This window comes from Euleptes europaea, chromosome 11, assembly GCF_029931775.1.
Source record: "Euleptes europaea isolate rEulEur1 chromosome 11, rEulEur1.hap1, whole genome shotgun sequence".
NCBI classification, from domain to species: Eukaryota; Metazoa; Chordata; class Lepidosauria; order Squamata; family Sphaerodactylidae; genus Euleptes; species Euleptes europaea.
In genome coordinates this window covers 20,897,769-20,918,123 of record NC_079322.1, presented here as the reverse complement: position 1 = coordinate 20,918,123, position 20,355 = coordinate 20,897,769, and the positions used below count along the sequence as shown (strand labels likewise).

Genomic DNA, 20,355 nt, shown 5'->3' with positions numbered 1-20,355 from the left:
CATGCCATTTCCAACTGTCAGAGGTCGCCTTGCTCTCCTCCTGCGTTTCCCCGCGTTTTGTCCGTGTTTAGAAATTTGAGATAAAACAGATCTCTGAAAACGCGGGCCAAATGCGAGGAAAGGCAGGGGGAGAGCAAGGCAACCTCTGATGGTCAGAAATGGCATGCATAATCAACACAAAGACCTGCAGTCGTTGGAAACAGCCATGCATAAAAGACATAAGAAAAATGGTTTGGAACCCAAATTCTGCTGGAGAGTAAAACAAACCAGAGACAGAAGGTTCCGGTGGGATATACTTCCCACCACACACCTATGTTTTAATACAGACAGGCAAGCATGAAACATTTCAGAGAGCCCACTTGGATGCTAAACATACTTTCCTCTCCCTGAAAGTACGCACAGAGCACTGTTAACATGGTTACCTGAGCCTTTGACTTTAACAGTGCATTCCTAAGAAGAGTTAACAGTTTTCTAAGTCCACTGAAGTGAGTGGGCTTAGAAGGGTACAGCTCTGCTTAAGATGGCTGTGGAAGTCTAATAAGGGTTTTCCTTTTTTCTTTTCTTCCCAGAGGAAACAAAATACACTTAAATTGTTGTGTCTACTTGCTTCAGGCCACAATGAGACATTTGTTAAGAATTAACTCAGTACTTACTTTAATTGGGCAGTCAAATGTTTCATGGAATTCTTCGCCCGTGTACAATCCAAACACCTGCACCTGAAATAAAATTATATGCTTTTAAAGACTGCATCAAATTGCCTATTATTTATTCTACTGCAGAAATCAGAAGGAAGTGCAAGTAAACAACAGCTAATACCCATTAGTTTATAAATTTCTCTTAAAAAATTGCAGCAGTCTTGAAGAATTAAGAATTATCCAAAGCATCCTCTGATTCGATTAATGTATTTCATGGAAACACCAAAATGCTTCTAAGCAATTAAGTTGCTACAGAAGGACAAAGGGTACTCTTTGCTTTATACCAATCACTTTGGTTAAATTTATAAACAGCCGGGCTAAAATAAATAAAAATAATTTAAATCTTTTAAAATAAGCAGAAAAAATCTATTGAAAGCTTTTCTAGAAGGCTCTGCTTTCCCATTTTTATAATATATACAAATTCAATTTCTGCTTTCCCATTTTTATAATGTATACAAATTCAACTTCAGGGGTGTTACAGGCAGAATACATACTCTGCCGCAACGCACCCAATGGCATTTCAGTCATATCATATACTTGTCTACAGTAACCAACAGACAAGTCGCTTTAAGTTGCAGAAATGCATGGAAGAATTTCCTAACAACAGTCCCCTCGAGGCACACCAAGGAACATGCAGGAAAGATTGGAAAAATTTGGCAGGTCTACCCATTTCCCAAATAATCACGCAAAGGAGCACAAATTGAAAAATGTAGCAAGGGGGAAAAAAGTCCACATAAACCAGAAAGGAACAGCTGCCATGATAGAAGACGTGGGCACCTTTGGTCCAGCACGCGTTCACGTCTTGTCAAAACTATGGCCACTGCTAACAGGTTTTTTTTTTTGCTGCAAATGGAGTGCCTTGCTGTGGGCATGGGATTTGATACACACCTGGAGACCCCAGATTCACAAGGACTTCTATTTAAATTGACAGAGACTGTCATGGACCTCCATTCTTTAAAGGTCAAAAGCAGAACTCAGGATTTCTCGCTGAACATTACACAGGATTCTGCATCAGGCAAACGTTAGGGAATACAACAGGGAACGCCTGACAGCCCCCCAAGCATGACTTGAGGCCCCAAACTGTACAAAATGGCTAAGCTAGGCTCAGCGCCAGGAGGTTTATTTTTTATAATCTAAATACATCAAGTGACACCCAAAGTTTACTTTTAAAAGATCTAAACACATCAACGTAGCACTTTTGATTATCAGACACAATTATCAGCGCTTCCCTTATCTCGCGGAGACAATTACATTATTCTTAAGAGAGTCTCGCTGGCTGTAAAATTCCACAACCCTTTTGACCGGCAAAAGCATCTCAATTATTGTGTCAAGGGACTACCATCAAGATCTCTTGGGGAAAGAGCAAACATAAATAGGCTTTTTATATCCTTATGTAAAGGTTTTAAAAAAGGATGCATAGCTTAAACAGGTTTACGTCTGTTTGCTCCCATGGCAAATCTATATAACTATCTACCTATATACGTACACGCACACACATTTACGTATCTCAGAATTCATTTTAATTTACACTGTTTACTGGATCATCCTTAAAAAAATCCTGCCTAAGAATGATATTAGTAAGAAACTGTGTTCTACCTAGTTAAGTGAGATGGATCTTGAGAAGAGACATTTAACATACTGTACATATTAGCGCCGTTACTCTGAAACACACATACACACACACACACCCAAAGCATCCTGAATAGATAGCGTTCTAGAATTTTATCACTCCAAACCAATATCAGTAAAGACTGCTACCGACTTAAAAACAAACAAAAACAAAGACATTCTAATAAGTGGAAAATCAATGATCAAAATCACTAAAATGTCAGCACACTCAACATCCCAGGAAAATACAGACAATTGGCTGGCTGCGTGGTACACAAAATGATGCAGGTCCCCCAGTCGAGGTAGAAGGTGCCACATTTTAAGGAAACTGCACGTGTATTATACACATACATATTGAGTTCGCATTTGTTTAACGTGGCCACTGTAAGGCACTATATTCTTCTGATAAACTGCGAGTGCTTATCAAAAGATTTCATGGAGGAAACAACCATAAGAGTATGAAAAACACAAACAAGCCCCTCCCAAACAGCCTACAGAAATCCTGCCTACAAAAATCCAATTTTGTGAATTTACCGGCAGAGCAGCATTTAAGCTACCGTCCAGCAGAAGCATCGTGCTAGTCACTGAAGTATAACTGGCACAGTAGTAATGATTAAGGTGGCGCGTTCCCCCCACCAAAGCAGTTAATCAGCTTAATACCAGTAACATTATTGACATGCCTTTGTAATTACTTTTCCCAAAGCCCATTTGGGCCAAATATATTTGACTTTAATTATGAGTTTTCGGCAAGTGGGCCCGGTTCTCGATGATCACAGTAGGGTTGCCAGCCTTCAGGTACTAGCTGGAGATGATCTCCTGCTATTACAACTGATCTCCAGCCGATAGAGATCAGTTCACCTGGAGAAAATGGCCGCTTTGGCAATTGGACTTTAAGGCATTGAAGTCCCTCCCCTCCCCAAACCCCACCTTCCTCAGTCTCTGCCCCAAAAACCTCCCGCTGGTGGCAAAGAGGGACCTGGCAACCCTAGATCATGGTGCTATTATTATAGGACTTTACTGTCCACAGATCTCCTGCCAAACTGGAATACAGCAAGTAAGAACTGTAGCGCAGGAGAAGCACAAGAATGGGTTGGTTTCGTCATACCTTGCCATCTTCCGAGCACACACCCATGTGTTCTCCACTTTCGTCCAGGCTGACCTGATTGATCTTCACTGGGCTCTGTTGAAAAGTTTAAAAAACAGAAACGTTTATTGCACTCTTTAAACAAAAAAACCACATGCCCCTGGATTCCCCTTGAGGTGCAAACAAGGCTTCCAGTGCTTGCATGGGCCACCAGAAACAAATAATGAGCCCAGGGGCTCAATAAACTGCCTATTTTTGCTGGCTACCTGGAGCTCCAAAACTGGAGGGGGTGTCACGTTCTTGATGGCCCACAATACACCACTAATTTTTTTGCCGCCAAGCTGTATGGCACTGGTTTCCAAAGTTTAGCAAAATGCCTTCCGTATTGACCTGGCTGCAAAGGAACCCCTGAGGACCTGCCAAAGAAACTGTGGGCATTAACAAAAGATTTTGTGGCATAATTTATGATCCATACCCAATGTTTTCCTGCACATTTGCAGGGGAAGACTGGCAACAATAGGCAAGCTATATTTCTGGGAGGCTTGTCTGCCATTACTGGTCTTGTGAGTCAGAATCCCTGCAAAGCTGCTGATGAGCTCTGGGATACCCTGGATCACAATTTACAAATAGCCAGATCGGGGAACGCAGGGTTGGCCATGGTTAGTACTTAGATGGGAGACCACCAAGAAGAAGAAGAGCTGGTCTTTATACCCTGCTTTTCTCTACCTTAAAGTCTCAAAGGGGCTTACAATCCCCTTCCTCTCCCTAGAACAGACATCTTGTGAGGTAGGTGGGGCTGAGAGAGTTCTGAGAGAACTACGATAGGGCCAAGGATACCCAGCAGGCTTCATGTGCAGGAGTGGAGAGTCAAACCCAATTCTCCACATTAGATAGTCTGCTACTCTTAACCACTACACCACGCCGGCTCTCAAGGAAGCCCGGGGTCACCACACCAAGGCAGGCAACAGCAAACCACCTCTGTTAGTTTTTTTGCCTTGAAAACCCTATGGGGTTGTCATAAGTCAATTCTGACTGGACAGCACTTTATATACACATAATAAAGGATATTCCAGCATACAGCATATGCAAACAAGAGTACCTGCCACACATTTGTACACTAGTCCAAAGATTACTGGGCGGGAGTGGGGAGAGAGATAAACTTCTTAGAAGGTTTCCTTGCCTGGCCCCTTGGAAGCAGTTCTTACCATAGGCAACCAAGTAAAGTGCAATTTATAAGTCTGCCAAAAGACTTTATGGAGACAATACATCACTGAGCGCAGCCTAGATTTCTAAAAAGCCATAATATTTATTTATTTAAGGTTTGCAGGCCACCTGTAGTAAACCCCTGCAGGAATCCAAAACTCATACAAAAAATGCTAAATAATAATAAAACCACATAAACATCAGGTAAACAACAGTGACATTTTAAAAAAAATCAGAGGCACAACTAGCATAACATTAGGAAAGCAGGGGGCCCTAAATAAATAAAACGAGCCCCCTGCCCAAGCTTGAATGAATAGCACAGGCTTTGCCCCAAGCCAAAAGATGATGATGCTGGGCAAGAAAACCTTAGGACAGGATTTTGTTAAAGGGAGCATAAGCATAGCCAAGACCTTCCGCCAGCAGGATCCACCTATCTTCTGAAGGCTGTGGGAGAAGGGTCTAACTAGAATCTCAAGAGATTAGGGTTGCCAACTGCCCAGTTGGGGTGGGAAATTGCCCGCCAATCAACAGGGCTCTCTGCTGATCAGCTGATGGTCAGTGGGCGGAAGCAGAAAGGGGGGAGCAATCCCCCCGCGCGCTCCCAGGAATCTCCAGCCTCCTGTTCCAAACTGCATGCCAGATCAGTTCCAATCGAGCTTGCAGAGTGGAAAGGGAGGCTGGAGCCTTCCCCCTAGCCCTGCTGTGCATACACTCCACAGAGCGTGCGCACAGCAGGGCTAGGAAACCAGAAGTGGAATCGGGAGCGCGCCGGAATCCCCTCCACCCAGCCCCGCCCATAAGAAGCTCCCGCCCAAGGTAAGTGGGGACCTGGCAACCCTACAAGAGATGGCAGGTCTGTCTGGGAACAGATGGCCCTCTGAACACCCCAGGCCTCAGATCATTAAGGCCTTAAAAGCCAACATGGACGCTTTAAATTGGCCCTTAAAACAAACTGGTATCCAGTGAAAAACTCCAAGCGCTGTATAGTCGAGTGAACAACCTGGCGATCGTGTTCTGGACTGGATACAGCAGGGGTGTCAAACATAAGGCCCGAGGGCCAGATCTGGCCCCTTGAGAGCTTTTAACCGGCCCGTGAGCCAGCCGAGGCACCCCCTCCCCTCTACTCTCAATCTGGGTTTGTAAGGCATGACCCGGCCCGGAGTGGGAAAAGTTACTTTTAGGTACTGAATACTTTCTACTGGAGGCAGTTTTCTCACATGGTTATAAGCTGTGGAGGTTTGTGGCTTTCCCACGGTGCCTAAACCCCAATGACCATCATCACAGTCTCATGAGTCAGTGTCAACCATTAAACTGCTATTCACCTCCATGCATGGAAGCAAAGACCGAGCAAGAAGCACCGCAACTCTATTTGCATAAACTCCCTTAATGACATCTGAGGCAGCTTTTTGATAGGATCACTTTGGTGTTCCCTGGAGAAGCTTGTTTTGAGCACATCACTGTCCCTGAGCAGCTTTGTGCCCACACAAAAGCTGCTTGTGCTATGGGGCTGTGTCATTGTCGCTTGCACCTGGTTTTGCCCAATCCAAGAACTAAGTGCAATCCTAAACAGAGCTGTATCCACTGAAATAAATGGTTTCAGAAGGGCATAATTCTGTTTAGGATTGCACTATAAATACTCATTTACTGGAAAAGAGACAGTATCCCCTGGAAGTCATGGTCCGGTATCCCCTGGAAGTCATGGTCTTGAGTGATTTGTATCATAAAGCTCAGAATGACTTACACTTCTTTGTTCCTCCTTTCAATAACTGGCATGGCATAGAATGTATTACCGGCATTTTGTGCTTGCTTCATCAGAAGTATCTATTTAAGATGCAAAAACTAATGGCAAGCTTAGCTGGGATTATTGGCAGCTACCAAAGACACACAGAGATATCTAGGTAGTCAGTTTCAACTTTAAAATCTCAGAACAATTTATTTCTTTTTTACTATTCACTTCTTAAAAATTGGAGGCAGATGCAAAAAAAAAAAAAAACGTGAAAAAGTAGTGCAATTCTCATTTACCTGAATTCATTGGGCACATCCACACAGTTTGCTGAACTATCATCTCCTGACTTTTGCCTCGCAAGCAGTCGAGAGCTGAAGCAGCAGGTGGTTTCAGCCTGCCTAGATAGGACCAGAATTCTTCTGAAACATTGTTTGTGTTCTATTATATCAAGGATGGTGTGAAATCAATGCATGCTACATATGGAAATAGGGAAACTCACTCCCATTCTGAAGAATGTTAGGACTTGGACTATTAACCTCAAAATTTCATGAAGAAAAAGTGGATACCTTGTGTCAGGGAGGAATAAATGTCCTCCACTAAAATTACCATTAGCTGCAGTTTTATCGCTCATGTTGACCTGTTTGGAATTCTGGACAATGTAAGTAAGTTTGACTGTTCAAAAGAAATCAATAATGTCAAGCTGACACTATTAGAACAAAAAATGTAACTTTAATGGGGGTGGGGTTCAGGAGAAATGGTTCGTGCGTTTGGCTGGGAGGAGGCCAGCTGGTACCCTGGAAGAAAAGCTTTCTGCAAAACCTTAAATTGGAAGAAAAACCTACCACTCGCAAAAAACAAAACAAAAAACCTCAACTTGCGTGATAATCAATTACCTAATGTAAAATGTTTGAAATAAATACACTTAGTATGGATTGTGTCAGCTCTTCAATTAGGAATAAATTCATGGCCATTCAGAGAGCCTCTTTTCAGGCGCGTGGCAACTTCTTCTCCCCAGATGCTCATCATCTGCCCACCTTCAGAAGTGTCAGTCCCTCAACCTGAGAAATCAATCTGCTAATGTATAATTTGTAAAGCTCCTCTGACTAACAAATGGATAATTGATTCTTTCACAAATGCTGCGTCCCCCGTGGAGGGGAGGCAGAGTGAATAACAAACGCTCGGACTGGATTTCGACTCCCAGTCCAGGAGAAGAAGCAGTCCCTGGCAAGCCCAGAAATCTAAACATTTTTTTAATAGTCGGCTGTGACTTCATACCTTTTAGCCACGGCTAACAAGCATGCAACATACAGATTAGGAGTGTGAAAAGCAAACCGGTGTTCAATCATACTTACAGCAAACTGCATTTCACTTCGGGAGAGACCTGCTGATTATATACTTGCAAGGAAAGTGTTTCGACTCAATTTTGTAAAAATAGTCTCAACTAATCCCAGTACCTCTTAGTACGGTATCCCATTATATACTCAAATGTGTTTCTTTTTCTTTTTTTTAAAGTTCAGATTTCACAGCTTTTCTTCAAAACCTGCAGGGCAGTTAAGCCTAAAAACCATGCATATTGTGTTAAAAGTCAGTCACTTGGCCACCGTCAGGAAGAGTGCTATGAACGGATATAACGCAACTGTAAGGCAGCCTTAGCACATGCTACAGAGCTAACCGACCGCAGTTGTGCTGGGAAGGAAACTGTTTTCAGGAATAACTTAACTTGAATAATGTTACACGCCACGTCACACACATCGAATGTATGTCAAGTGTCCAGGTTTCCAAATGCTTAGGACTGCGTTGTAAGTTTCCTAACATCGGAACAACGTGTATGCAACAGAAGCAAGAAGTCCACAAATTTATTTTCAGGTTTATTTATTTTATTTATTTATTTTGTGATTTATACCCCGCCCTCCCCTGCCAAAGCCAACTCAGGGCGGGTAACATCATATAAAAGCATTAATACATCTAAATTTAAAACAATAAAATCCCAATTAAAACTTAAAACTTAAAAATACCAAATTACAGATGGTGCCTAGCCACAACTCATATTGCTGGGTATCTGCAGCAGGTTACCCCTCCGTTGACATTAATAATATAACAGGAGGGGGGATAATAGGGAGGCCAGCAGATGATATTTGCAGCTATCCTCAGCCATAGGCCTTGCGGAATAGCTTCGTCTTGCAGGCCCTGTGGAATTCTTTAAGGTCCCGCAGAGCCCTGATGTCACCGGACAGAGCAACCCACCAGGCCGGTTATGGACGTCTGGTGCTATGGTCAGGTCAGAGACTAAAGCAAGATGGCTATTTAGGGTTGTAGGGACTGGGGATCTCCCAGAATTGCAACTGATCTCCAGCCTACAGAGATCGGTTCCCCCTGGAGAAAATCGCCGCTTTGGCAATTGGACTCTATGGCATTGAAGTTCCTCCCCTCCCCAAACCCCGCCTTCCTCAGGCTCCACCCCCAAAATCTCCAGGTATTTCCCAACCCGGAGCTGGCAATCCTAAGGTTAAAGCCAAGAAACTTTGCATGATTCCCATATAATGGCAAACTATAGTTAAAACAGCTCAGGGTTGGAGGAGGGACTTGACACGTCCAGAGGAACCAGGAAACTTGCAGGTGCATGGGCACACTCCCAAACTTTGTCCCTACAGTAAGTCAGCCAACCAGTGGCTGGCAATTGATAGGAATCTGGGGGAGGTATGGGGCACTGTAAGCATCAGGCTGTTATGTCACTTTGGGGCAAAACCTGGAAGTGATGTCACGCCTCTAGGAATAGCCAGAAACTCGTGTGGTAAAACCACAGTTTCTGTTGATTCCTAGAGAAGCATCATGCCCCTTCTGAGTTTTCCCCAAAAGTGATGTAACGCCATCGCGCCAGCAGTGTGTTTTTAAATGCATTTTTCTCCTGCTGGCCAACAGAGTAGCAGTGGGGGGGGGGGCTAAGGCAGGAGACCTTGCAACCCTACCAAACGGAGGGTTGCATAGACTGTTGTCCTGAACACAAGGAAGCACCGGACTTTGAGGGGCCTAGATCTTCAGTGATATTATTCCTTAACCGTACAAAGCTGGTATAGCACAGTGGTTAATAAAAAGAGTTGGTTTTTATACCCCTCTTTTTCTCTACCTTTAAGAAGTCTCAAAACGGCTTAGAAATTGCCTTCCCTTCCCCTCCCCACAAGAGACACCTTGCGAAGTAGGTGGGGCTGAAAGAGTTCTAAGAGAACTGTGACTGGCCCAAGGTTACCCAGCAGGCTTCGTGTGTAGAAGTAGGGAAACAAACCCGGTTCACCTGGTTAAGCGAGAGTGCCACAAATCAGGAAATATCCCATTTGAATCCAACTTCTGTCATAAACTCACTAGGGTCTCCTTACGCAAATCAATCTCTCTCTTTTTTCTTTCAATTTCACCCTTCCTATCTGCAATTCTTACCTTACAGGGTTATTGCAAGGATTACAACCAGATCATGTCTGCAAAATGTTTTGAACTCTTGAATGCACTACAGAGATGTAAAGCATAATTGTTTCCAGATTTTCCACTGCAGTAAAATTACCTAATATGCTTCCCCTAGATTCTAGGGCAGAATCTTACAGTATGGCCAGCATGGTGTAGTAATTAAGAGCAGTGATATCCTTAATTTTAGGGACTTCAATTTTTGATAAGTAGTCTTTTATATCTAGTTCATTAATATCTTGTACTTCATATAATTTTTGGTAATATTTTACTAACTCCTCTTTTATAGATTTTAAATCATGATATATATCTTTACCAGATTTTACTGATGTGATCCTATTGTTGTTTTTCTTGTCTATATATGGTAACAATTTTGCCAAATGTTTTCCTATTTTATTTGCTCCAAAAATGCTTTTTGTTTCATTTGCTTCATATCTGATTTAATTTCTCTAAGACATTTTAACTGTTTTTTCAAGATCTCTATATCTTTTTCCAAATTTTTTTTTACTTTTCCTTCCTTTTATTTTCTTTACTTTGCTACTTTTCTTTTCTATAAGAGAATTTCATGTATAGTTTTTGCTCTATCTTTTTGTTCAATAAATAATTTAAAAACTGAAAAAACACCTGGTCCAGATGGTTTTCCTGCTTTATTTTACAAAACATTTAGAGAGGAAATAAGACATCCTTTATTAAAAACAATGAATGCAATAATAGAAGAAGGGTGTATCCCAAATTCTTGGCAACATTCAAATACTACATTAATTCCTAAAGTGGAAAGCTCTCCAATTGACATACAAAATTTTTATGTCAATTATGGCAAACAGATTAAAAAACATTCTACAAGAAATAATAACTGACGAACAAACAGGATTCCTTCCTAAAAGAAATCTGAATGAGAACATCCGTTATCTTATGAATCTCTTAGAGATTGGAAATAAAGACATAAGTAAAAAAATAGCATTTTTTCTTCGATTTAAAAAAAGCATTTGACAATGTAAATTGGAAATATATTGAACAAGAGATTTTGAAGTTTGAATTGGGAAGTAAATTTTTGAATGTATTTAGAGCTATATATAAAAATCAGATGACTAACTTGATAATTAATGGTGAAAAATCTACAAGCTTAATGATAAGGAGAGGTACAAGACAGGGATGTCCCTTGTCTCCCCTTTTGTATATTCTAGCCTTAGAATGTTTGAATATTCAAATTAAAAATAGCAATAAGATAACAGGAGTGAAGGCAGGGGGGGTTTACCTCTAAATACAGAGCCTATGCAGACGATTTATTACTATTTACTGAGAATCCAGTAGATTGTTATGAACATATTGAACAAGCTTTACAGGATTTTGGTCATATTTCAGGTCTCCAAATAAACAACAAAAAAATCTAAGATTATGGAAATTAATCTTAGTAACAAAGAAAAACAAAAATTATCCCAATTATCAAACTTAGACATAGTTAAAAAAATTAGATACCTTGGAATTTGGCTCACAAAGCATAATATAGATTTATTCAAAAATAATTATATTAAACTTATAAATAGAATAAAAAATGACCTAAGTTCTTGGAACAACCTTAAGATTTCCTTTATGGGGCAAATTGCAGCTGTAAAAATAAATATTCTCCCTAAATTTCTATTTTTATTTCAAACTATTCCAATACTGATAAATTGAGTCTATCTTAAAACATGGACTAAGATGTTATTAAGATTTGTATGGGGAAATAAGAGAGCAAGAATAAAATACTTGAACTTAATCGATGATAAATCTAGAGGAGGTTTAAATTTTCCTGACGTAAATCTTTATTATGAAGCAGCTTGATTGATATGGGCAAGAGAATGGATTACTCTAAAAAATAAAAAGCTACTTAATTTAGAGGGAAAAGGGGAAAGTTTTGGTTGGCTTGCATATCTTTCGACGACAAAATTCGGGCTGACAATTTTTTTAAAAAGCATTTCATTAGAAAAAGCTTATTTAAAATTTGGGATAAATATAAATTAAATTTCAAAAATAAAATACCACTTTGGTCTGATCCTATAGATAGGATAAATAGATTAAACATATATCCCACCTCATATAATCTGAAATACAGAGACATACTTTATGTACATAATAAAGAAATTATCCTAAAAATTAAAGAAGATATAATTTGTTGCAGCAAAGATTGGTATTTATACAGACAATTTCAGGAATTATTCAAATCAGATTTAAAAAGAGGCATTAACCCTCAAAAATCATGGTTAGAAAAGAAAATAATTGAAAAAGAAGACAAATTTCTATCGAAATTTTATAAATTTCTTCTTATGTTAGCGACAGAGCAGGAAGTAGTAAAAGATACCATGGTGAAATGGGCCCAAAATAAAGGGCAAAATATAAATATGTCTCAATGGGAAAAAAGCTGGAATCAAACACAAAAATTCACTCCCTGTATTAGCTTAAAAGAAAATTACTATAAAATGTTTTATAGGTGGCATTATTTGCCAAGAAGACTACATGGGTTTAATAATAGAATTCCATCGCACTGCTGGAAATGCAGAAAAAAAGAAGCAAATTATATACACATGGTGGGAGTGTAAAAAAGCCAAAAAGTTGTGGTCAATGATTAGCCAAGAATTAAGTAAGATATTAAAAATTAATATTAAAAAGAGTATTCCTTTATGTCTTCTGAATATTATTGATAAAGCAATATATGCTGACAATATGGTCTTTCTCATGTATGCTACAACAGCAGCAAGAATAACGTTTGCTCAGAAATGGAAGAACAGCAGCTTTCAGGTTTTAAAATTAATAAAAATAAAACTAAGATATTGGTTAAAAATATGACTCTTTCACAACAACAAAAATTGACTAAAAAGACAGGATTTAATATCGAACATAAAATTAAATAGGTATATGGATATCACATAATAATTTATTTCAGAATAATTATGTGAATCAATGGCAACAGATAGTAAAAGATTTAAAAAGTTGGGGAAAAATACCATTATCATTGTGGGGACGAATTTCAGTAATTAAAATGATGCTATTACCTAAGATGCTTTTCTTGTTTCAAAATTTGCCAATACTGAAAGGTGCACAGATATTTAAAAATTGGAAGAAAGATATTTTAAATTTTCTCTGGGGCAAAGAAAGACATAGGATAGCATACAATAATTTAGTGGAATTGAAAGAAACAGGAGGGTTGGGATTACCAGATTTGAGAATGTATTACCAGGCAGCTTGTTTCACCTGGATAAAAAACTGAATTCTATTAGAGAATCCGAAATTATTGGAATTAGAGGGATTTAATTTACGATTTGGGTGGCACGCATATTTATGGTACAAAAAGGAGAAAGTAAATAAAGATTTCAATTCCCATATTATTAGTAGTTTATTACAAATATGGAAGAAATATAAAGGTTTCTTGGAAAATAAAACTCCCGGTTGGATTAATCCTATAGAAGCTTTTGTGAAAAGGGGTGTCCATTTAAATCTGGATACTAATATATATAGAGAAATGATAGAATATAAGGATGGGATTTGGATGTTAAAAACTAGAGAAGAGCTTCAAATTAAAGATTGGTTTATGTATCTTATTAAAGTTAATAAAATTTAAAATAAAAAAAAAGAGCAGTGATATCCTGGCAAGGGATATTGAGACAAAAGATAAACTTTCTATTCTATGAGACAACTTTAAAGCAGAAATACAACAGGTTTAAGGTACGCATTATCTTGGATCCAGTGATGCGCAAATGGAAGCATAAAAGGACTTGGTACAGTTCTGCTTCTGCAAGATCTTGTGCTACACCCAGCGCTGGAGAGCCAGCGTGGTGTAGTGGTTAAGAGCAGCGGACTCTAATCTGGTGAACCGGGTAGGTTTCCCCACTCCTACACATGAAGCCAACTGGGTGACCTTAAGCTAGTCACAGTTCTCTCTGAACTCTCTCAGCCCCACCTACCTCACAGGGTGACCTGTTGTGGGGAGGGGAAGGTGATTGTAAGCCAGTTTTATTCTTCCTTAAGTGATAGAGAAAGTTGGCATATAAAAACCAACTTCTCCTCCTCCTCTTCTATTGTTTACCTGATATCAAAATGCTGTGGACATATGACAGTCGCTTGCTTTTAATAATCTGTTGCATAAAATACTGTTGTTTTTTTAAATGTTGGAAGTGTGCCGTCGAAAATGCTGTGGACATATGACAGTCGCTTGCTTTTAATAATCTGTTGCATAAAATATTGTTGTTTTTTTAAATGTTGGAAGTGTGCCGTCGAAAATGCAAACACATATCCACTTTTCAGCGCAATGAGGAACGAGGTCTTCTTGGAGCTGTAATTTACTAAGCGGGTAGGAGAGAGAAAAATCACACACATATACCAGATGTCTTTTTAAAACAAGGAATGCTCACCCCAAATTCTTTCTGAATTACTTAGCATTCCATTAGGGATGCAATAATAAGCAATCACAAGCCCCCGGGATGACTTCTAAAATGAATAAGGTTCAGCTTCCCATTACAGCTAAAACTGTTACCCACACAAAGTTCATTATCAGCCATATCTCAGCACCCTTTGGGAAGAAAGGATTGTCATAAGCATGTGCTTTGTTCGTCATGTTATTTCCTTGACATGTCATGTTTTATTCTTAAGGATTCACAGTTGAAGTTTTTTTAATGGCAAGAAAGGGCAGCAAGACCATCATTAATGTCACCTTCTATAACAAGTGTTGTCCTGTTTTAGTTTCATTGCTTTTGACTTTCTAACTTGGGAAACATCTTAAAGAAAAAAACAACACCATTTTATTAATGGCAGAATTTTGAAGCCGTTCTGAATGGTGTTGTTTTGGAGAATGAACATTAAAGGCTTTGATTACGTATCCACAGCCCGCAATCCTTATCTATCCTTTTCATATAGAGCCAGTGTGGTGTAGTGGTTAGAGAGCTGAATTAGGATCGGGGAGACCTGGGTTCGATTCCTCTACCATGCCATGGAAGCTTGCCCAGCGATCTTGGGCCCAGTCACGCACTGTTAGTTTTGCCAGGTCCCCCCTCTTCTCCGGTGGGAGGTTTTTGGGACTGAAGGGAGGGAAAGATTGCATGCGCGGCTGCGCCAATGTGATCGCACCCCTTCCTGTTTACATCCGGAAGTGCCACATCGCAAGGGGTCTTTTACCACTCAAACTTGGAGTTTGAGTGATAAAAGGACCCTTGGGATGCAGCGCTTCCGGGTGTAAACTGGAAATGACGTGGCACGGCAGGCAGGCGCGCATGCACGCATTGCCCACCAACTGGTCAGCAGGCAGCCAGGTGGATTGGCGGGGGTTTGCCCGCCACCACCTGGCACTTGGCAACCCTACACACTGTTGGCCTAACCTAACTGACAAGGTTGTTGTGAGGATAAAATGGAAGTGTGGAGAATGATACAAGTTGCTGAAACAAGACTGAGGTGAGGAGGAAGGCAGAGTGCAGGATAAATTTGATTCTAAAATAGCAAGACCTTCAATAGTCCCATTTGGAAGAAGCACCTCCATAGGTTAGAAACCCTGCAACTTTTAAACAACTATCCAGGCCTGAGAAATTATAGCAGCTTTATCAATTCTCTGGGCTCTTTCACATGAAAAATGGAAGGCAGAGGCATAAAATGCAGCTTCTGGGGAAGGGGGGAAAATCGCTCAGGGAATCAGCAGTATACTCGCTTCTTAGGAGCCAATCCTTTCCAAATCCCCCCAATACTTTTAAAAGGTTGTTGGGATTTAGAAAACGCACATCCATCTAATAAGCCTCTCCTCTGTTAAAAGACTATGCGGTGCCCAACTCTTTAAGTCTGCTGGCTTCTACAGCCAGGAACACGCCAAAGGGTAATATGCCCTCACTCAAAGACGATTTTACAGAGCCCATTGTTCAGGTACACCTTGCAGAGACAAAGCGTGGGTCTGTGACCAAGGTGACAGTACTGCTAAAGTCCTCACCAACATATAATGGGGATCTGTGTTCACCCACACAAGTGACTTTTGCCACTAAACGCTTAAAACATTTCCCTCACTGGGTAAGAAGAGAGTGGGCCAAAAGAGCAAGGTAATATAAACAAAGTGAGCTTATGTTAGGAAGCCATAAATAAACAGGCAGCCTACAGCTGTGTTATACAATGGGACTCTTTAGATTGTAAACGGAAAGGGAAAGAAAAGGGGGAAAGGAAAGGACAAGGGGAAAGGGAAGGAAAAGGGGAAAGGAAAAAGGGGGGAACGGAAAAGAGAGAGCTCCAAGGGGATATGAAATAAGGTATTTGAAAATGCATTCTTAGGTATTCACTGAATATCTATCAGTACAGCTCTATAGAGTACAAACAGGTAGTTTTTAAAAAGCTAGATCAGGACCTCTAGAAACTTCCACAAATGGTAAGAAAACAGCTTGTTGTCTATAACACTGTCTGGAAACTTCAACCGGTCCACAATGTGTCAGCCTGGATACTGTCCGGGGCTAGATACAGGAACAGTATTACCTGCAGAACTGGCCGTGACGTTTTCAGTGGTGGCTCCTCGCCTTTCCCTGGAGGTTCAACCAGCCTTTACCCTACTCTTTTTTAGGTGCCATGCCAAAAGCATTTCTTTTCCCCCCAGGCTTTTAACTGAGGGGTTGGATCGTTCTACATTGTGATGCTTTAGAAGTGTTTTTATAGTGTGCTTGTAACCTGGGGTTTGTTTTATGAAGATCATTTCATGTTGCTGAATGTTTTGTTTTCCTCTGGTTGGGTTTTTTTAATGGCTGAGATTTTAATACTTCGTTAATTTTAACAATTTTTATGTGTTCTGGTTTTATCATATTTTACTTTGCAAGATGCCTTGAGCAGGTGCTTTGGCGAAGCAACATATCAATTTTTAAATGAACAAACATGCTGCACTCCCTGGTATCCTGTTGTTCAAGCAACTCTGTTTCCCACGATCGGCTATTAGCCCCAGCCTATGGGAAAGGAAATATTGGGGGGGGGGGAAGTATCCAAATGTTTTCCCCTCCCAGTATCCCATGTGCTATATACATAACATGTTTTGCACAGGAAAATTTCCACCTTAGCTTAGTTTGTCCAAGCAGGGCCTTCTGGGAGTGGCCCCCTACAAATGGGCAACGTCAAGGACTGGAGCAACTGTACATGTGCATTCTCTGTTGAGGCCCCCACCTTGTGGAATGGCCTGCCTGAGTAGGTCAGGAAGGTCCCCATGCTTCTGTCTTTCCACAAACTATGTAAAATAGTATGATTCAGGAGAACATTTCTATAAAGGTAATAAGGGTATTATATTACGATGGAATGTTTGCGATATGCTTTACCCTTCTCCCACTGCATTGTCTTTTACTTATATAATACAATTTCTGCATTGTTTAACATATAATGTCTAATACTTTTGCTTTGTTTCGTTTCTATAATCCTAGTCCAATTATGTTGCATATCAGATGTCACATCCTATTAGTTGCAGATTTACACCAGTGGTTCCCAAACTTTTCGGGCCATCACCCCCTTGGATCCACAAACTCAACCCCAGTGCCCCCTACCCTATCCTATAAAAAGCATTATTCAAAATAGGGGTTTGCATAACACACCAAAGAAGAGAACAATAAAATTTCAAAAGAGTAACAATTAATTGCACATCAATTAATTAATCAAATTAAAACTTTTTAGTTGAAATTTATTCAACAAAACTGATTAACTTGATTCAGTGGTACCAGCTCTTCAAAGTCTGGAAAAAAAATTCTGATAGTTTCCACCAAATTTGCCAGCATGGTGCCATAGTTGATCTATTGTAAATTAGTGAACATCACAGTTGAAGGGGCCCACCTCTAGCGCCCCCCTGCTGCCCCCTTGCCTCTTAGTGTCCCCCTAGGTCAGGGGTGGGGAACCTTTTTTCTGCCAAGGGCCATTTGGATATTTACAACATCATTCGCGGGCCGTACAAAATTTTCAACTTAGAACTCACCCCCATGCATTCTGGCTCTGCCCCCTTTAACCCCTCTATTGTTGCCACTTCCGCCCCCAGCCCTCTTGTAGTACAGAGGGAATACATTTCTCCACGGCCCAGGTGGGAAAGGGTTAACACAGTTTCTTCGGCGGTCCTAGCAGCTCCATAGCTAATGATTCTTCTGCAACGGGGAAAAAAGGTTCCTTTTCTTGGCAAAACAAACTCAAATCTGCCTTGAATAGAGGCTATTCCTGTCCACTGGAGGGGGCAGATCGCCAGTCTTAGATCCTTCTGAGCTAGAGATCTGCCAGGACCAACAAAGGGCCAGCCCAAATGATTTTGCGGGCCTGATACGGCTCCCGGGCCTGACGTTCCCCACCCCTGCCCTAGGTAATCCTGCTGCCCCCCAGGGGGTGGTAATGCCCACTCTGGGAACCACTGATTTACACTGTGTAATCTCCCCTGGGTCTCAGTAAGAAAGGTGGACTAGAAACAAACTAAATTAAAGGAAGCCTCTCCCATTTTGGCACCCCCCAACACAGAGAAGACCACTAGAAACTCATGTGCGGTGGCATCCTCAGTACCGCAGGCTACATATACATAAAGATGCCCATCTAGCACATGACCATTATGGCTACGTGCCATTAATAGGTCCAACTGTTACAAAATTGACAGCTTCATTTCTATGATAGGGGGACTTGAGTTGAACATAGCTTAAGACTGATTTGATTCAACGGGTCTTAGTTGCTACTAACTTTTTTTTTCCAAACTGTGGCCACAGGGTGAATATCTAGTACCCTGTATTTTTTAAAAGCATGTAAACACTCCACTCTGAGGCCTGGTTGGCATTCCACTGGTTTGTCTTCTTTGCTACCGACAGTGACAACTGAAATGATGCAGTTAGGGTAGTCAACAGAAAAAATTTACGCAGCCTGTCAAAGCATGTGAAATGCTGGAGACGAACGTACAGGAAAGTACAATCTGAAGTAAAATCTTTCTTATCTAAATCAATACCAGAAGGCTTTCTTGTTTTGTGGGACGGAAAGTGAAGCATTATTTCACTGACAGCAATTAGCTACCTTTTATGTTCTCCAGAATAATAACACAGCTAGGGTCATTAAAATGCTTTCTTCCCTGTCAAATGTAAAACTGTGCCGGGGTCACCCGTACAGCACGGAGAACCTCAAAAGGGTGTGTGTGTGGGGGGGGGGTCATGCAGCAAACCTGTGCCAAAGGGAGCAAGTGAGTGTTGGTTAAAATGGTCTGGGACAGCGATGTGGTGGGGAAGTCTTTAAAAAGTGAGAGATAGCCAAAATTACAGATTCTTTACATGGTAAAGATATGGATGAATTTAAATACACAAGGTCAAAGGCCGCCGCATATTGGGATAAATTGGCAAAAACGGATTTTAAAAGTATAGTTAATGAATTATAGTTCAACGTGATTTTTAAATTAATGATTATAATAATAGAGTTCTATATATTGTCATAACACCTTGCCGGAAGTTCAATGGTGAAGGGCACAGTGGTGGGGGGTGGGTTTGTGGGTTTTAGGGCACTATAGGGTTTATTAAGAGAAAATAATATTGTATTAGCAATGAATCAGTGCTCTGTATATGTTTTATGTATTTTATGTTTTTTTTCTTTTTGTTGTTGTATTATGATTTCATTACTATTATGTTTTTTTCCCTTTTGTTTGTTTGTATGTTTTATTATAAAAAGCAATAAAAAAAGTGAGAGATACTTAACAAATAACCTCATCGAGGAAATCTGAAGCACTACCTCACCCTCAACATTTCTTGTGGCGCGAAAGGTTAACCTGGGAAACGGGTCCAAGGCATGACCAGCTGTTGGCCTCTCATGTTCACAGAAAGAGAGACGCAACCTTGTGAAGAATATGTTCATTTGCCATGAATCTCCATGTTCAGAAACAGTGCACTCGTCCTAATGTCCAGAGGCTAGAATGAGCCGAGTACTGTTCCATCTGAGTCCAGTCTGTTCTAGCTGAATGACTTTGACAAGGGTACTGCTACTTTGACAAGGGTACTGTAGCTTCTGGACAATTTTCAAGGGCAGCCCCATAGAATCATAGAATTATAGAGTTGGAAGGGACCACCAGGGTCATCTAGCCAGCGTGGTGTGGTAGTTAAGAGTGGTGGATTGGAGCGGTGGAGTCTGAAGAACCGGGTTTGATTCCCCACTCCTCCACATGAGCGGTGGAGGCGAATCTGGTGAACTGCATTTGTTTCCCCACTCCTACCCATGAAGCCAGCTGGGGGACCTTGGGCTAGTCACAGCTCTTAGAGCTCTCTCAGCCCCACCTACTTCACAGGGTGTCTGTTGTGGGGAGGGGAAGGGAAGGTGATTGTAAGCCGGTTTGAGTCTCCCTTAAGGGGTAGAGAAAGTCGGCATATAAAAACCAACTCTCCTCCTCCTTCTCCACCCCCTGCACGATGCAGGAAATTCACAATGACTTCTCCCCCACACTCCCAGTGACCCCTACTCCACACCCAGAAGATGGCAAAACAACAACAACAACAAAACCCTCCAGGATCCCTGGTCAATATGGCCTCGAGGAAGCTTCCTGACTCCAAAGTGGCGATCGGCATTACCCTGGGCATGCAAGAAAGGGCCATGAGAGCCAAATACTGATGCAACCCTTCCTGCCCTCT

General features: G+C 41.0%; 1 protein-coding gene across 1 annotated transcript in view; it reads right to left on the bottom strand.

Moving 5' to 3' along the window:
• The window catches only part of VPS41 (VPS41 subunit of HOPS complex), a 180,497-nt gene that overhangs the window by 102,652 nt on the left and 57,490 nt on the right, over window positions 1–20,355 (bottom strand). The window contains exons 5-6 of the mRNA XM_056857621.1: window positions 3,409–3,483; window positions 654–716 (exon numbers count right to left, since the gene is read on the bottom strand). Of these exons, the coding sequence (XP_056713599.1) occupies window positions 654–716; window positions 3,409–3,483 (138 nt within the window). The remainder of the gene's footprint in view (window positions 1–653; window positions 717–3,408; window positions 3,484–20,355) is intronic.